The sequence below is a fragment of the Bufo gargarizans genome, unplaced genomic scaffold (assembly GCF_014858855.1).
Source record: "Bufo gargarizans isolate SCDJY-AF-19 unplaced genomic scaffold, ASM1485885v1 original_scaffold_1317_pilon, whole genome shotgun sequence".
Taxonomy (NCBI): domain Eukaryota; kingdom Metazoa; phylum Chordata; class Amphibia; order Anura; family Bufonidae; genus Bufo; species Bufo gargarizans.
This window is the reverse complement of record NW_025334306.1, coordinates 10,681-30,525: the sequence shown is the minus strand read 5'-3', so window position 1 is coordinate 30,525 and position 19,845 is coordinate 10,681. Positions and strand designations below refer to the sequence as shown.

At 50.7% G+C, this 19,845-nt stretch overlaps 1 protein-coding gene across 1 annotated transcript; it reads right to left on the bottom strand.

Annotated features, from left to right (window-relative positions):
* Window positions 1-426: 426 nt before the first annotated feature.
* On the bottom strand, window positions 427-1,653 carry LOC122923182 (kinesin light chain 2-like). The gene is made up of 3 exons (XM_044273915.1): window positions 1,384-1,653; window positions 1,173-1,230; window positions 427-1,076 (listed from the first exon to the last, which is right to left on the bottom strand). Exons 1-3 carry the CDS (start codon window positions 1,560-1,562, stop codon window positions 1,005-1,007), a joined length of 309 nt encoding a protein of 102 aa, XP_044129850.1. The 5' UTR covers window positions 1,563-1,653; the 3' UTR covers window positions 427-1,004.
* Window positions 1,654-19,845: the final 18,192 nt, after the last annotated feature.

Sequence of the window (19,845 nt, the reverse complement as noted above, 5' to 3'; positions counted from 1 at the left end):
AGACATCTCTTGGGGTGATCTCCCTTGAGAACATAGGATTGGGAATGATGTGGTGGGGAATCCTATCACCTCACATACTGGTCCTGGCTGCTCTTCACGCTGGCTGGTCGAGGGTCCTGAGCAGGAGAACCATCTCTTACGGTTCTTAATAATAAAGAAGAAATCAACACATTTTCAAGTATTTTATTTTCCTGAGAAAATGTTCAAATTATGTCACATGAAGGGGGTGGGGGGGGGGGCTGCAGCGGATCCCGACATCCCAGGCAGTGCTGTGGTATCAGTTATCACGTCCATCGTGAGGTGCGCAGATCTGTCCTCCTTCCCTTGGGGCACACAGAAGCGAGGTTTCATGCATGAAGATAACAGAGGACCATGCACCAGGAAAGATGGCAGTGCAGAAAAAAGAAGAGAAGTCAACAACCAGGGTGGGGGTGGAGTATTTATTAATAAAGTGCTAATGATCCCAACAGATGAGATCCCCCCCAGATTCACCACCACCAGACTCCCCAGAACCCCACAATCCCTGAAGCGCCTTCCATCCTGGTGACCGACGACTCACCCCCATCCGACGGTGAAGAAACCTGCCTGTAATGCCACCCTGTGAATCCATCATCTCACAGCATTGAGATAGGGGGTGCAGTGTTACTGTTTTATTATAGGATGCAATTATGGAGTTGTAGTGCCTTGATATTTTTATAGAGAAGAGTGATGAGAGTTGTAGTGTTGCTCCAGTACTATTGAGCAGAGTGATGAGGAGTGTAGTGCTGCTCCAGTACAGTGATGGGAGTGGTGGTGCTACCTTAGAATAGGAGAATTCGCTGAGAGTCGAGGAGATTCTGGGGTCACCAGGCGATGGTCTCCTCCAGTCATCTGATCTGGGGTCATAGGGGGCTGGCGTTATCAGACTATAATACAGGCTTAGTGGCCACTGGGCCATATCGAGGCGGGAGTGCGACGAGTTTAATAGTGGGGGTGCAGGGGTCCCCGTTATCCAGCACCAGCCATTAGCTGTGGGAGGACAGGTCAATGTTACTGGCGCTCAGGCCCCGAGTTTCAGACAGAAGATTCGGAGAGCCCTGAAAATAAAAAGAAGTTTCATAAAATCACTCGTAATGGAGAAACCTAGAGCAAATATGGAAGGAGGGGACCCCCCACCGCGGGAGGCTTCTCACCTGGAAGGTCTCGTCGCTGGATTTATTGAGATAGTTCAGGGAGGCAGCACGCTTCATACTGTAAGAGAAAAGAGGAGAGGCACTAAGTCAGGAGGAAAGAAGGCCGGGCTCCTGCAGAGGCCGGTGTGGAGACTACCCCGTCAGTAATGTGGCGGTCAGCATGTCCCCGGCCCAGACTGAGTCCCTGAGGTGGGTGTCGTGCTCCATTTACTTTGTGCTTCGTGGTTCCGGAGGTGTCGTCCCTTGTAGCTTCTTCACCAACATTTCACTGCTCCTCCTGAGGACATCACGGATCTTACCCAGCGACCCAGAACGTCTGAGTGTTCCACTGCCGTCCTGTAACATAACACATGACTGACGCCCGTGTATCACTGCCGTCCTGTAACACATCACATGACTGACACCCGTGTATCACTGCCGTCCTGTAACACAACACATGACTGACACCCGTGTATCACTGCCATCCTGTAACACAACACATGACTGACACCCGTGTATCACTGCCATCCTGTAACATCACATGACTGACGCCCGTGTATCACTGCCGTCCTGTAACATCACATGACTGACACCCGTGTATCACTGCCGTCCTGTAACACATCACATGACTGACACCCGTGTATCACTGCCGTCCTGTAACACATCACATGACTGACACCCGTGTATCACTGCCGTCCTGTAACACATCACATGACTGACACCCGTGTATCACTGCCGTCCTGTAACACAACACATGACTGACACCCGTGTATCACTGCCATCCTGTAACACAACACATGACTGACACCCGTGTATCACTGCCATCCTGTAACATCACATGACTGACGCCCGTGTATCACTGCCGTCCTGTAACATCACATGACTGACACCCGTGTATCACTGCCGTCCTGTAACACATCACATGACTGACACCCGTGTATCACTGCCGTCCTGTAACACATCACATGACTGACACCCGTGTATCACTGCCGTCCTGTAACACATCACATGACTGACACCCGTGTATCACTGCCGTCCTGTAACACAACATGACTGACACCCGTGTATCACTGCCATCCTGTAACACAACACATGACTGACACCCGTGTATCACTGCCATCCTGTAACATCACATGACTGACGCCCGTGTATCACTGCCGTCCTGTAACATCACATGACTGACACCCGTGTATCACTGCCGTCCTGTAACACATCACATGACTGACACCCGTGTATCACTGCCGTCCTGTAACACATCACATGACTGACACCCGTGTATCACTGCCGTCCTGTAACACAACACATGACTGACACCCGTGTATCACTGCCGTCCTGTAACATCACATGACTGACACCCGTGTATCACTGCCATCCTGTAACACATCACATGACTGACACCCGTGTATCACTGCCGTCCTGTAACACAACACATGACTAACACCCGTGTATCACTGCCGTCCTGTAACACAACACATGACTGACGCCCGTGTATCACTGCCGTCCTGTAACACATCACATGACTGACACCCGTGTATCACTGCCGTCCTGTAACACATCACATGACTGACACCCGTGTATCACTGCCATCCTGTAACACATCACATGACTGACACCCGTGTATCACTGCCGTCCTGTAACACAACACATGACTGACACCCGTGTATCACTGCCATCCTGTAACATCACATGACTGACACCCGTGTATCACTGCCGTCCTGTAACACAACACATGACTGACACCCGTGTATCACTGCCGTCCTGTAACACATCACATGACTGACACCCGTGTATCACTGCCATCCTGTAACATCACATGACTGACACCCGTGTATCACTGCCGTCCTGTAACACAACACAACACATGACTGACACCCGTGTATCACTGCCGTCCTGTAACACAACACATGACTGACACCCGTGTATCACTGCCATCCTGTAACACATCACATGACTGACACCCGTGTATCACTGCCATCCTGTAACACATCACATGACTGACACCCGTGTATCACTTCCGTCCTGTAACACATCACATGACTGACACCCGTGTATCACTGCCGTCCTGTAACACAACACATGACTGACACCCGTGTATCACTGCCGTCCTGTAACACATCACATGACTGACACCCGTGTATCACTGCCGTCCTGTAACACATCACATGACTGACACCCGTGTATCACTGCCGTCCTGTAACACATGACTGACACCCGTGTATCACTGCCGTCCTGTAACACATCACATGACTGACACCCGTGTATCACTGCCGTCCTGTAACACATGACTGACACCCGTGTATCACTGCCGTCCTGTAACACAAGACTGACACCCGTGTATCACTGCCATCCTGTAACACAACACATGACTGACACCCGTGTATCACTGCCATCCTGTAACACATGACTGACACCCGTGTATCACTGCCGTCCTGTAACACAAGACTGACACCCGTGTATCACTGCCGTCCTGTAACACAACACATGACTGACACCCGTGTATCACTGCCATCCTGTAACATCACATGACTGACACCCGTGTATCACTGCCGTCCTGTAACACAACACATGACTGACACCCGTGTATCACTGCCATCCTGTAACACATCACATGACTGACACCCGTGTATCACTGCCATCCTGTAACACATGACTGACACCCGTGTATCACTGCCATCCTGTAACACATGACTGACACCCGTGTATCACTGCCATCCTGTAACACATCACATGACTGACACCCGTGTATCACTTCCGTCCTGTAACACATCACATGACTGACACCCGTGTATCACTGCCGTCCTGTAACACAACACATGACTGACACCCGTGTATCACTGCCGTCCTGTAACACATCACATGACTGACACCCGTGTATCACTGCCGCCCTGTAACACATCACATGACTGACACCCGTGTATCACTGCCGTCCTGTAACATCACATGACTGACACCCGTGTATCACTGCCGTCCTGTAACACATCACATGACTGACACCCGTGTATCACTGCCGTCCTGTAACACAACACATGACTGACACCCGTGTATCACTGCCATCCTGTAGCACAACACATGACTGACACCCGTGTATCACTGCCGTCCTGTAACACATCACATGACTGACACCCGTGTATCACTGCCGTCCTGTAACATCACATGACTGACGCCCGTGCATCACTGCCGTCCTGTAACACATCACATGACTGACACCCGTGTATCACTGCCGTCCTGTAACATCACATGACTGACACCCGTGTATCACTGCCGTCCTGTAACACATCACATGACTGACACCCGTGTATCACTGCCGTCCTGTAACACATCACATGACTGACACCCGTGTATCACTGCCGTCCTGTAACACATCACATGACTGACACCCGTGTATCACTGCCGTCCTGTAACACATCACATGACTGACACCCGTGTATCACTGCCGTCCTGTAACACATCACATGACTGACACCCGTGTATCACTGCCGTCCTGTAACACATCACATGACTGACACCCGTGTATCACTGCCGTCCTGTAACATCACATGACTGACACCCGTGTATCACTGCCGTCCTGTAACACATCACATGACTGACACCCGTGCATCACTGCCGTCCTGTAACACATCACATGACTGACACCCGTGTATCACTGCCGTCCTGTAACACATCACATGACTGACACCCGTGTATCACTGCCGTCCTGTAACACATCACATGACTGACACCCGTGTATCACTGCCGTCCTGTAACATCACATGACTGACACCCGTGTATCACTGCCGTCCTGTAACACATCACATGACTGACACCCGTGCATCACTGCCGTCCTGTAACATCACATGACTGACACCCGTGTATCACTGCCGTCCTGTAACACAACACATGACTGACACCCGTGTATCACTGCCGTCCTGTAACACATGACTGACACCCGTGTATCACTGCCATCCTGTAACATCACATGACTGACACCCGTGTATCACTGCCGTCCTGTAACACATCACATGACTGACACCCGTGCATCACTGCCGTCCTGTAACACATCACATGACTGACACCCGTGTATCACTGCCGTCCTGTAACACATCACATGACTGACACCCGTGTATCACTGCCGTCCTGTAACACATCACATGACTGACACCCGTGTATCACTGCCGTCCTGTAACATCACATGACTGACACCCGTGTATCACTGCCGTCCTGTAACACATCACATGACTGACACCCGTGCATCACTGCCGTCCTGTAACATCACATGACTGACACCCGTGTATCACTGCCGTCCTGTAACACAACACATGACTGACACCCGTGTATCACTGCCGACGGGTAACACATGACTGACACCCGTGTATCACTGCCATCCTGTAACATCACATGACTGACACCCGTGTATCACTGCCGTCCTGTAACACATCACATGACTGACACCCGTGTATCACTGCCGTTCTGTAGCACAACACATGACTGACACCCGTGTATCACTGCCGTCCTGTAACATCACATGACTGACACCCGTGTATCACTGCCGTCCTGTAACACATCACATGACTGACACCCGTGTATCACTGCCGTCCTGTAACACATCACATGACTGACACCCGTGTATCACTGCCATCCTGTAACACATCACATGACTGACACCCGTGTATCACTGCCATCCTGTAACATCACATGACTGACACCCGTGTATTACTGCCGTCCTGTAACAACACATGACTGACACCCGTGTATCACTGCCATCCTGTAACATCACATGACTGACACCCGTGTATCACTGCCGTCCTGTAACACATCACATGACTGACACCCGTGTATCACTGCCGTCCTGTAACACATGACTGACACCCGTGTATCACTGCCGTCCTGTAACACATCACATGACTGACACCCGTGTATCACTGCCGTCCTGTAACACATCACATGACTGACACCCGTGTATCACTGCCGTCCTGTAACACATCACATGAATGACACCCGTGTATCACTGCCGTCCTGTAACACATCACATGACTGACACCCGTGTATCACTGCCGTCCTGTAACACATCACATGACTGACACCCGTGTATCACTGCCGTCCTGTAACACATCACATGACTGACACCCGTGTATCACTGCCATCCTGTAACATCACATGACTGACACCCGTGTATCACTGCCATCCTGTAACACATCACATGACTGACACCCGTGTATCACTGCCGTCCTGTAACACATCACATGACTGACACCCGTGTATCACTGCCGTCCTGTAACACATGACTGACACCCGTGTATCACTGCCGTCCTGTAACACATCACATGACTGACACCCGTGTATCACTGCCGTCCTGTAACACATCACATGACTGACACCCGTGTATCACTGCCGTCCTGTAACACATCACATGACTGACACCCGTGTATCACTGCCGTCCTGTAACACATCACATGACTGACACCCGTGTATCACTGCCGTCCTGTAACACATCACATGACTGACACCCGTGTATCACTGCCGTCCTGTAACATCACATGACTGACACCCGTGTATCACTGCCGTCCTGTAACACATCACATGACTGACACCCGTGTATCACTGCCGTCCTGTAACACATGACTGACACCCGTGTATTACTGCCGTCCTGTAACACAACACATGACTGACACCCGTGTATCACTGCCGTCCTGTAACACATGACTGACACCCGTGTATCACTGCCGTCCTGTAACATCACATGACTGACACCCGTGTATCACTGCCGTCCTGTAACACATGACTGACACCCGTGTATCACTGCCGTCCTGTAACACATCACATGACTGACACCCGTGTATCACTGCCGTCCTGTAACACATGACTGACACCCGTGTATCACTGCCGTCCTGTAACACATCACATGACTGACACCCGTGCATCACTGCCGTCCTGTAACACATCACATGACTGACACCCGTGTATCACTGCCGTCCTGTAACACATCACATGACTGACACCCGTGTATCACTGCCGTCCTGTAACACATCACATGACTGACACCCGTGTATCACTGCCGTCCTGTAACATCACATGACTGACACCCGTGTATCACTGCCGTCCTGTAACACATCACATGACTGACACCCGTGTATCACTGCCGTCCTGTAACACATGACTGACACCCGTGTATCACTGCCATCCTGTAACATCACATGACTGACACCCGTGTATCACTGCTGTCCTGTAACACATCACATGACTGACACCCGTGTATCACTGCCGTCCTGTAACATCACATGACTGACACCCGTGTATCACTGCCGTCCTGTAAACACATCACATGACTGACAACCCGTGTATCACTGCCGTCCTGTAACACATCACATGACTGACACCCGTGTATCACTGCCATCCTGTAACATCACATGACTGACACCCGTGTATCACTGCCGTCCTGTAACACATGACTGACACCCGTGTATCACTGCCGTCCTGTAACACATCACATGACTGACACCCGTGTATCACTGCCGTCCTGTAACACATCACATGACTGACACCCGTGTATCACTGCCGTCCTGTAACACATGACTGACACCCGTGTATCACTGCCGTCCTGTAACACATCACATGACTGACACCCGTGTATCACTGCCGTCCTGTAACACAACACATGACTGACACCCGTGTATCACTGCCGTCCTGTAACACATCACATGACTGACACCCGTGTATCACTGCCGTCCTGTAACACATCACATGACTGACACCCATGTATCACTGCCGTCCTGTAACACAACACATGACTGACACCCGTGTATCACTGCCGTCCTGTAACATCACATGACTGACACCCGTGTATCACTGCCGTCCTGTAACATCACATGATTGACACCCGTGTATCACTGCCGTCCTGTAACACATCACATGACTGACACCCGTGTATCACTGCCATCCTGTAACACAACACATGACTGACACCCATGTATCACTGCCATCCTGTAACACAACACATGACTGACACCCGTGTATCACTGCCGTCCTGTAACACATCACATGACTGACACCCATGTATCACTGCCGTCCTGTAACACATCACATGACTGACACCCGTGTATCACTGCCGTCCTGTAACACATCACATGACTGACACCCGTGTATCACTGCCATCCTGTAACATCACATGACTGACACCCGTGTATCACTGCCATCCTGTAACATCACATGACTGACACCCGTGTATCACTGCCATCCTGTAACACATCACATGACTGACACCCGTGTATCACTGCCGTCCTGTAACACATCACATGACTGACACCCGTGTATCACTGCCGTCCTGTAACACATGACTGACACCCGTGTATCACTGCCGTCCTGTAACACATCACATGACTGACACCCGTGTATCACTGCCATCCTGTAACACATCACATGACTGACACCCGTGTATCACTGCCGTCCTGTAACACATCACATGACTGACACCCGTGTATCACTGCCGTCCTGTAACACATCACATGACTGACACCCGTGTATCACTGCCGTCCTGTAACATCACATGACTGACACCCGTGTATCACTGCCGTCCTGTAACACATCACATGACTGACACCCGTGTACAGCCGAGTTCAAAATAATAGCAGTGTTTAAAATAGTGACTAAAGCTCAGACCCCGTCTGATGGCTTCTATCTCCACCCGCACAGATGCATCGGGGACACTGCACCTTCTATTTCACATCACAACATGAAGAAAAATGTCACATTTGTTTTGTTCCTCTAAATAATTGAAGAAAAGTGAATATTAGACTGTTCAATAAAGTAGCAGTGTTTGTCTTCTTTACAATCTCAGACACTCGCTCTATAAACTGAGAAATGTCTGAGGCTTTTCTCTCCTCTGAATCCCGTCACTGATACTCCGTTGTATAACCGCCATCTCTGAGACCTGCTGGACGTCTGTGCCGCTCGGCGTCACCACCTTCTGCCCCTGTGACCAGGTTCTCCGGCCCCGGAGGATCGGGCCACATTCCACCGTTCTTCTATATTTCTTGGGTTTTTCCCCAAAAACTCCATGTTTGATGTCACCCACAAGTTTCCTATAGGATTAGGATCCGGGGATCGGGCCGGCCGCTCCATGACGTCAGTCTTGTTGGTCTGGAGCCGAGATGTTGCCCGTTGTCTTGTTGGACACCCATGTCCAGGGCATTTCCTCTCCAGCATAAGGCAGCAGGACCTCTCCCAGTATTCTGATGGATTCAGACTGATCCATGATCCCTGGTCTGCGATAAATAGGCCCCACACCGTAGTCTGAGACACATCCCCATATCATGAGGCTTGTCCACCATGCTTTACTGTCTTCACAGTGTACGGGGGCTTGGATTCAGTGTTTGGGGGTCGTCTGACAAACTGTCTCCGGCCACTAGACCCAAACAGAACCATCTTACTTCCATCAGTCCACAGAATGTCTCTTCAGGCCGGTCAATGGGCTCTTTGGTAGATTGTAAGCTCTTCAGCCCACGTCTTGTTTCCAGCAGTGGGACTTTCCGGGGGCTTCCTGCAGATCGCTCGGCCTCACATCGGCGTCTTCTCATTGTAACAGGACTCACAGGGAACTTCACACCTTCTTCATCTTCCTGGAGCCGATTGTTGGCCGAGTCCTCGCCATTTTGGCTTTTCTTCTATCCATTCCAATGGCAGTTTTTCGCTTTCTTCCACATCTTTCAGGGTTTGGTCGCCATTTTAAAGCATTTGCGCTCATTTTAGCCGATCAGCCGATCATTGTCTGCACTTCTTTATATGTTTTCCCCTCTCCAATCAACTTTTTAATCAAGGTACGCTGTTCTTCTGAACAATGTCTGGAACGACCCAATTTCCTCAGAATTTCAGAGAGAAATGCCCTGTAACCGGCAGCTACAACATTTGCTGATTCCTTCCTTAAATAAGGGCAATAATTGCCACCTGTTTTTCAAAGAATGAATGACCTCACTTATTGAACTCCACACTGCTATTATTTTGAACATGCCCCTTTCAATAAGTGATTGAATTACACAGAATCAGCAGCAGGTCCTGACTGTTGGGTTTCTATTACTCGACTACACTGCTAGTAAATTATTTGCCATGTAGAAATATCATTTCTACCAAAAACAGTGACTGATCAGGTTAGTGATGTCTGACTGCTATTATTTTGAACACAACTGTATCACTTGTCGTAAAAATTATTGGCCCAACATGAATTGCTATGTTTAATAGTTTTATGGAGTTTATGGAAAGGCTGCACGTTCCTAAAGTGTATTCTCATATTTTTCTCTATAATTGTGCCAGTCCGAGAGAGTACGCCTGGTCTTCTAAAAGAGTAATATATAAAGATAAAGCATGAGGAGGTGAGTACGTTCTCTAAACATCTGATACACATCACCCTACAGCGTGCTGTCCGTTAATGAAGCAGCAGGTGATGAGAATATATATTATATACACGTGCAATTAACCTTAATTCTTTAAGTAGAAGATAATCAATAGGAGACACGGTATTGTGATGTATGTGAGGTTATAAAAGATATAGAATACATCCCCAAAATATAGGAAGAATCTAAGTATTCGGATACTTTCACACTCGCGTTTTGTGCGGATCCGTCCAGGTAATACAACCGCCTGCATCCATTCAGAACGGATCCGTTTGTATTATCTGGAACATGGCCAAGACGGATCCGTTTGTATTATCTGGAACATGGCCAAGACGGATCCGTTTGTATCATCTGGAACATGGCCAAGACGGCTCCGTTTGTATCATCTGGAACATGGCCAAGACGGCTCCGTTTGTATCATCTGGAACATGGCCAAGACGGCTCCGTTTGTATCATCTGGAACATGGCCAAGACGGCTCCGTTTGTATCATCTGGAACATGGCCAAGACGGATCCGTTTGTATCATCTGGAACATGGCCAAGACGGATCCGTTTGTATCATCTGGAACATGGCCAAGACGGATCCGTTTGTATCATCTGTAACATGGCCAAGACGGATCCGTTTGTATCATCTGGAACATGGCCAAGACGGATCCGTTTGTATCATCTGGAACATGGCCAAGACGGATCCGTTTGTATCATCTGGAACATGGCCAAGACGGATCCGTTTGTATCATCTGTAACATGGCCAAGACGTATCCGTTTGTATCATCTGTAACATGGCCAAGACGGATCCGTTTGTGTTATCTGTAACATGGCCAAGACGGATCCGTTTGTGTTATCTGTAACATGGCCAAGACGGATCCGTTTGTATTATCTGTAACATGGCCAAGACGGATCCGTTTGTATCATCTGGAACATGGCCAAGACAGATCCGTTTGTATCATCTGGAACATGGCCAAGAAGGATCCGTTTGTATTATCTCGAACATGGCCAAGACGGATCCGTTTGTATCATCTGTAACATGGCCAAGACGGATCCGTTTGTATCATCTGTAACATGGCCAAGACGGATCCGTTTGTATTATCTGTAACATGGCCAAGACGGATCCGTTTGTATCATCTGGAAAATGGCCAAGACGGATCCGTTTGTATTATCTGGAACATGGCCAAGACGGATCCGTTTGTATTATCTGGAACATGGCCAAGACGGATCAGTTTGTATTATCTGGAACATGGCCAAGACGGATCCGTTTGTATTATCTGTAACATGGCCAAGACGCATCCGTTTGTATTATCTGTAACATGGCCAAGACGGATCCGTTTGTATTATCTTGGAACATGGCCAAGACGGATCCGTCTTGAACACCATTGAAAGTCAATGGAGGGCGGATCAGTTTTCTATTGTGCCAGATTGCGTCAGACGGATCCGTCCCCATGGACTTGCATTGTGTGCCAGGACGGATCCGTCCCCATTGACTTGCATTGTGTGCCAGGACGGATCCGTTTGGCTCAGTTTCATCAGACGGACACCAAAACGCTGCAGGCGGCCTCCAGAGCGGAATGGAGACGGATCGGAGGCGAACTGAGGCATTCTGAGGGGATCCTTTTCCATTCAGACTGCATTGGGGCTGAACTGATCCGTTTTGGACGCTTGTGAGAGCCCTGAACAGATCTCAGAAACGGAAACTAAAACGCCAGTGTGAGAGTAGCCTTAGACTGTGTTAATGAGTCTCTGTCCGAAGAGAGCGATGTTATTCTAACTAGCAATTAACTACCCTTTCAAGACACACGTGCAAGTGTCCGATTGTATTCTTATCTGTACCATAAATGTGACAGATTGAGATGTCTAACGGTACCACCAAGTCTCTAATTAGTATATGTGTCAAAGTTAATCCTTATCGTTCTGATTTAAGGTTTTAGATGTCAAATGTATAGAATGCAAGATGAAGTCAGACTTGCGTAGTTAACTCTTTATAGTATGATGCTAATAGCTTATACAACAGTGCCACAGAGAAGGTGACATTACAACAGCAGCAGCAGAAATGCATTCTGGTTAATACTGTGACACCATAGTCCTTATCATGTGTACACGCCTAACCGATAAGGATTGGAAAACTTCAAGTTAGGAAGGTGTGTCTAACTGATACGTTTTTGGTAATAAGCCAGATACACGGATGAGGAGAGAACCAAGAGATTAGAAAACCAAAGAGCTAGACACCTAGAGGTTAGAAGACAGGCTTAGACACACAAGGACAAGTTGAGCTCTCTAGAGGGGTCTATCAAGATGAAAGCTATGGTGAGATATGCGATGATGGACCACCCAGCGTTCCTAGGAGCAGAAGTGAAATTTCTACTAGGACTCGGTAAGAGACAAATAATATTTAATTTTATTAAGACTAATTGGAGAGTGTGGGTGAAATTATACCATCTAGATTGGCGAATAAATAAATTGATCATCTCCATATTGAGATGTAGTCTTAGGATATTGTGAGGCTTCATTCTACCTGCACAAGAATCAAGAGCGTTAAATGATTGCTTATATTTATTTTATGCACTTATATAGCGCTATCATCCAACTGTCCCCAATGGGGCTCACAATCCAAGGTGTGTGGGAGGAAACCGGAGAAGCCGGAGGAAACCCCCGCAGACATGGGGAGAACATACAAACTCCACGCAGATGTCGCCCTTGGTCGGATTTGAACCTAGGACCCCAGAGCTGCAGGGCACCAGGGCTAACCACTGAGCCACCGTGCTGCCCATATTGCCCAAGCTAAGTGATGGATTCCCACAGGAAAGACTTGTTCCACGTTCTTCCCATTTAAGATATAATAATAGCTTTGACCCTAGATCCCTGTTATTTGTCTTAATAGTCCCGTCTTACAGAGATCGCCTTGACGTGCGGCAGGTGGGCTCAAATAATTTTGTACAACATGATTTGCCAAGCATCTCTAACTTATTAGTATAGCACTTGCAATTATGATGCATTTTGTACTATATTTGCTTTGCAGAGAGCCGGTGCATTGCATGTTGTTTTACAGTCGTCTTAATGGTCTTACCAAAGTCATATGTGTGAAAATAGTCCCGGATGGGGCGGAAGGACACAGTTATCTCCCCCAAGTTATATCCTTGGATGGATTTGCCCATCTTGAGGTCATGTGACTGGTAGTTAGTATTCCATATTGAGGTGTAGGATTAGACAGGCCGTCCTGATGGCACAGAAGGGATGTATATAAACGACGTTCCGACTGTGAGATCCTAACCTGATAATAGCTTGGTTACAATGTGACAAGTTACTCCCGCTCACGTGTATGGTTAGGCTTGTAATGCTGTATATATTCCTTCACATGCATCATTGTGTTTATTTACTTATATATGTTTATAGCCTGTGTATTTGTAGAATACCTGTGTATGACTGTGTAACTACATGTTCATCTCACGTCGAGGAAAGAGTCGGACTCCGATGTGAATTGTATCCATTCGTTTGTCTACAATTCTCCAGGTCATGGATTATAACAATTTATGACAAATTTTATTTTTTCATGGTTAGTTATTTTATGACCATAATTAATAATTCTTAATTGAATTATTACCGTCCAACACACTGCCATCCTGTAACATCACACGCAGGACGCCCGAGTATCACTGCCATCCTGTAACATCACACGCAGGACGCCCGAGTATCACTGCCATCCTGTAACATCACACGCAGGACGCCCGTGTATCACTGCCATCCTGTATCACATCACACGCCTCACGCCCGGGTATCACTGCCATCCTGTAACATCACACACAGGACGCCCGAGTATCACTGCCATCCTGTAACATCACACACAGGATGCCCGAGTATCACTGCCATCCTGTATCACAAGACACGCCTCACGCCCGAGTATCGCTGCCATCCTGTAACATCACACGCAGGACGCCCGAGTATCACTGCCATCCTGTATCACAAGACACGCCTCACGCCCGAGTATCGCTGCCATCCTGTAACATCACACGCAGGACGCCCGTGTATCACATCACACGCCTGACGCCCGAGTATCACTGCCATCCTGTAACATCACACGCAGGACGCCCGTGTATCACATCACACGCCTCACGCCCGAGTATCACTGCCATCCTGTAACATCACACGCAGGACGCCCGAGTATCACTGCCATCCTGTAACATCACACGCAGGACGCCCGAGTATCACTGCCATCCTGTAACATCACACGCAGGACGCCCGAGTATCACTGCCATCCTGTATCACATCACACGCCTCATGCCCGGGTATCACTGCCATCCTGTAACATCACACGCAGGACGCCCGTGTATCACTGCCATCCTGTAACATCACACGTAGGACGCCCGAGTATCACTGCCATCCTGTAACATCACACGCAGGACGCCCATGTATCACTGCCATCCTGTAACATCACACGCAGGACGCCCGAGTATCACTGCCATCCTGTAACATCACACGCAGGACGCCCGTGTATCACTGCCATCCTGTATCACAAGACACGCCTCACGCCCGAGTATCACTGCCATCCTGTAACATCACACGCAGGACGCCCGGGTATCACTGCCATCCTGTATCACAAGACACGCCTCACGCCCGAGAATCACTGCCATCCTGTAACATCACACGCAGGACGCCCGTGTATCACTGCCATCCTGTATCACAAGACACGCCTCACGCCCGAGTATCACTGCCATCCTGTATCACAAGACACGCCTCACGCCCCGAGTATCGCTGCCATCCTGTAACATCACACGCAGGACGCCCGGGTATCGCTGCCATCCTGTATCACATCACACGCCTCACGCCCGGGTATCACTGCCATCCTGTAACATCACACGCAGGACGCCCGTGTATCACTGCCATCCTGTATCACATCACACGCCTCACGCCCAGGTATCACTGCCATCCTGTAACATCACACGCAGGACGCCCGAGTATCACTGCCATCCTGTAACATCACACGCAGGACGCCCGTGTATCACTGCCATCCTGTAACATCACACGCAGGACGCCCGAGTATCACTGCCATCCTGTAACATCACACGCAGGACGCCCGTGTATCACTGCCATCCTGTAACTTCACACGCAGGACGCCCGAGTATCACTGCCATCCTGTAACATCACACGCAGGACGCCCGAGTATCACTGCCATCCTGTAACATCACACGCAGGACGCCCGTGTATCACTGCCATCCTGTATCACATCACACGCAGGACGCCCGGGTATCGCTGCCATCCTGTAACACATCACACGCAGGACGCCCGAGTATCACTGCCATCCTATAACATCACACGCAGGACGCCCGGGTATCACTGCCATCCTGTAACATCACACGCAGGACGCCCGTGTATCACTGCCATCCTGTAACATCACACGTAGGACGCCCGAGTATCACTGCCATCCTGTAACATCACACGCAGGACGCCCGTGTATCACTGCCATCCTGTAACATCACACGCAGGACGCCCGAGTATCACTGCCATCCTGTAACATCACACGCAGGACGCCCGGGTATCACTGCCATCCTGTAACATCACACGCAGGACGCCCGAGTATCGCTGCCATCCTGTATCACAAGACACGCCTCACGCCCGAGTATCGCTGCCATCCTGTAACATCACCCGCAGGACGCCCGAGTATCACTGCCATCCTGTAACATCACACGCAGGACGCCCGAGTATCACTGCCATCCTGTAACATCACACGCAGGACGCCCGAGTATCACTGCCATCCTGTAACATCACACGCAGGACGCCCGAGTATCACTGCCATCCTGTAACATCACACGCAGGACGCCCGAGTATCACTGCCATCCTGTAACATCACACGCAGGACGCCCGGGTATCGCTGCCATCCTGTAACACATCACACGCAGGACGCCCGGGTATCACTGCCATCCTGTAACATCACACGCAGGACGCCCGGGTATCACTGCCATCCTGTAACATCACACGCAGGACGCCCGGGTATCACTGCCATCCTGTAACATCACACGCAGGACGCCCGGGTATCACTGCCATCCTGTAACATCACACGCAGGACGCCCGTGTATCACTGCCATCCTGTAACATCACACGCAGGACGCCCGTGTATCACATCACACGCCTCACGCCCGAGTATCACTGCCATCCTGTAACATCACACGCAGGACGCCCGAGTATCACTGCCATCCTGTAACATCACACGCAGGACGCCCGTGTATCACTGCCATCCTGTATCACATCACACGCCTCACGCCCGGGTATCACTGCCATCCTGTAACATCACACGCAGGACGCCCGTGTATCACTGCCATCCTGTAACATCACACGTAGGACGCCCGGGTATCACTGCCATCCTGTAACATCACACGCAGGACGCCCATGTATCACTGCCATCCTGTAACATCACACGCAGGACGCCCGAGTATCACTGCCATCCTGTAACATCACACGCAGGACGCCCGAGTATCACTGCCATCCTGTAACATCACACGCAGGACGCCCGTGTATCACTGCCATCCTGTAACATCACACGCAGGACGCCCGAGTATCACTGCCATCCTGTAACATCACACGCAGGACGCCCGTGTATCACTGCCATCCTGTATCACATCACACGCCTCACGCCCGGGTATCACTGCCATCCTGTAACATCACACGCAGGACGCCCGTGTATCACTGCCATCCTGTAACATCACACGCAGGACGCCCGAGTATCACTGCCATCCTGTAACATCACACGCAGGACGCCCGTGTATCACTGCCATCCTGTAACATCACACGCAGGACGACCGAGTATCACTGCCATCCTGTAACATCACACGCAGGACGCCCGAGTATCACTGCCATCCTGTAACATCACACGCAGGACGCCCGTGTATCACTGCCATCCTGTATCACATCACACGCAGGACGCCCGGGTATCGCTGCCATCCTGTAACACATCACACGCAGGACGCCCGAGTATCACTGCCATCCTGTAACATCACACGTAGGACGCCCGAGTATCACTGCCATCCTGTAACATCACACGCAGGACGCCCGTGTATCACTGCCATCCTGTAACATCACACGCAGGACGCCCGAGTATCACTGCCATCCTGTAACATCACACGCAGGACGCCCGGGTATCACTGCCATCCTGTAACATCACACGCAGGACGCCCGAGTATCGCTGCCATCCTGTATCACAAGACACGCCTCACGCCCGAGTATCGCTGCCATCCTGTAACATCACACGCAGGACGCCCGAGTATCACTGCCATCCTGTAACATCACACGCAGGACGCCCGAGTATCACTGCCATCCTGTAACATCACACGCAGGACGCCCGGGTATCACTGCCATCCTGTAACATCACACGCAGGACGCCCGAGTATCACTGCCATCCTGTAACATCACACGCAGGACGCCCGGGTATCACTGCCATCCTGTAACATCACACGCAGGACGCCCGAGTATCACTGCCATCCTGTAACATCACACGCAGGACGCCCGGGTATCACTGCCATCCTGTAACATCACACGCAGGACGCCCGGGTATCACTGCCATCCTGTAACATCACACGCAGGACGCCCGTGTATCACTGCCATCCTGTAACATCACACGCAGGACGCCCGTGTATCACTGCCATCCTGTATCACATCACACGCAGGACGCCCGTGTATCACTGCCATCCTGTAACATCCCACGCAGGACGCCCGGGTATCACTGCCATCCTGTAACATCACACGCAGGACGCCCGGTATCACTGCCATCCTGTAACATCACACGCAGGACGCCTGAGTATCACTGCCATCCTGTAACATCACACGCAGGACGCCCGGGTATCACTGCCATCCTGTAACATCACACGCAGGACGCCCGGGTATCACTGCCATCCTGTAACATCACACGCAGGACGCCCGTGTATCACTGCATCCTGTAACATCACACGCAGGACGCCCGAGTATCACTGCCATCCTGTAACATCACACGCAGGACGCCCGAGTATCACTGCCATCCTGTAACATCACACGCAGGACGCCCGGGTATCACTGCCATCCTGTAACATCACACCGCAGGACGCCCCTGAGTATCACAAGACACGCCTCACGCCCGGGTATCACTGCCATCCTGTATCACAAGACACGCCTCACGCCCGAGTATCACTGCCATCCTGTAACATCACACGCAGGACGCCCGTGTATCACTGCCATCCTGTAACATCACACGCAGGACGCCCGAGTATCACTGCCATCCTGTAACATCACACGCAGGACGCCCGAGTATCACTGCCATCCTGTATCACAAGACACGCCTCACGCCCGTGTATCACTGCCATCCTGTAACATCACACGCAGGACGCCCGAGTATCACTGCCATCCTGTAACATCACACGCCTCACGCCCGAGTATCACTGCCATCCTGTAACATCACACGCAGGACGCCCGGGTATCACTGCCATCCTGTATCACAAGACACGCCTCACGCCCGAGTATCACCGCCATCCTGTAAAATCACACGCAGGACGCCCGAGTATCACTGCCATCCTGTAACATCACACGCAGGACGCCCGGGTATCACTGCCATCCTGTATCACAAGACACGCCTCACGCCCGTGTATCACTGCCATCCTGTATCACAAGACACGCCTCACGCCCGTGTATCACTGCCATCCTGTAACATCACACGCAGGACGCCCGAGTATCACTGCCATCCTGTAACATCACACGCAGGACGCCCGAGTATCACTGCCATCCTGTAACATCACACGCAGGACGCCCGAGTATCACTGCCATCCTGTAACATCACACGCAGGACGCCCGAGTATCACTGCCATCCTGTAACATCACACGCAGGACGCCCGTGTATCACTGCCATCCTGTATCACAAGACACGCCTCACGCCCGAGAATCACTGCCATCCTGTAACATCACACGCAGGACGCCCGTGTATCACTGCCATCCTGTATCACAAGACACGCCTCACGCCCGAGTATCACTGCCATCCTGTATCACAAGACACGCCTCACGCCCGAGTATCACTGCCATCCTGTAACATCACACGCAGGACGCCCGTGTATCACTGCCATCCTGTATCACAAGACACGCCTCACGCCCGTGTATCACTGCCATCCTGTAACATCACACGCAGGACGCCCGGGTATCACTGCCATCCTGTATCACAAGACACGCCTCACGCCCGAGTATCACTGCCATCCTGTAACATCACACGCAGGACGCCCGAGTATCACTGCCATCCTGTAACATCACACGCAGGACGCCCGGGTATCGCTGCCATCCTGTAACATCACACGCAGGACGCCCGGGTATCGCTGCCATCCTGTAACATCACACGCAGGA

Coding starts and splice junctions, on each gene's coding strand:
- LOC122923182 (XM_044273915.1), bottom strand. CDS start 1,562: ATGTGTTACAGGACGGCAGTGATACACGGGCGTCAGTCATGTGTTATG. Junction 1,231..1,383: donor CCGGAACCACGAAGCACAAA/GTAAATGGAGCA, acceptor TTTCTCTTACAG/TATGAAGCGTGCTGCCTCCC. Junction 1,077..1,172: donor CCAGCGACGAGACCTTCCAG/GTGAGAAGCCTC, acceptor TTTTATTTTCAG/GGCTCTCCGAATCTTCTGTC.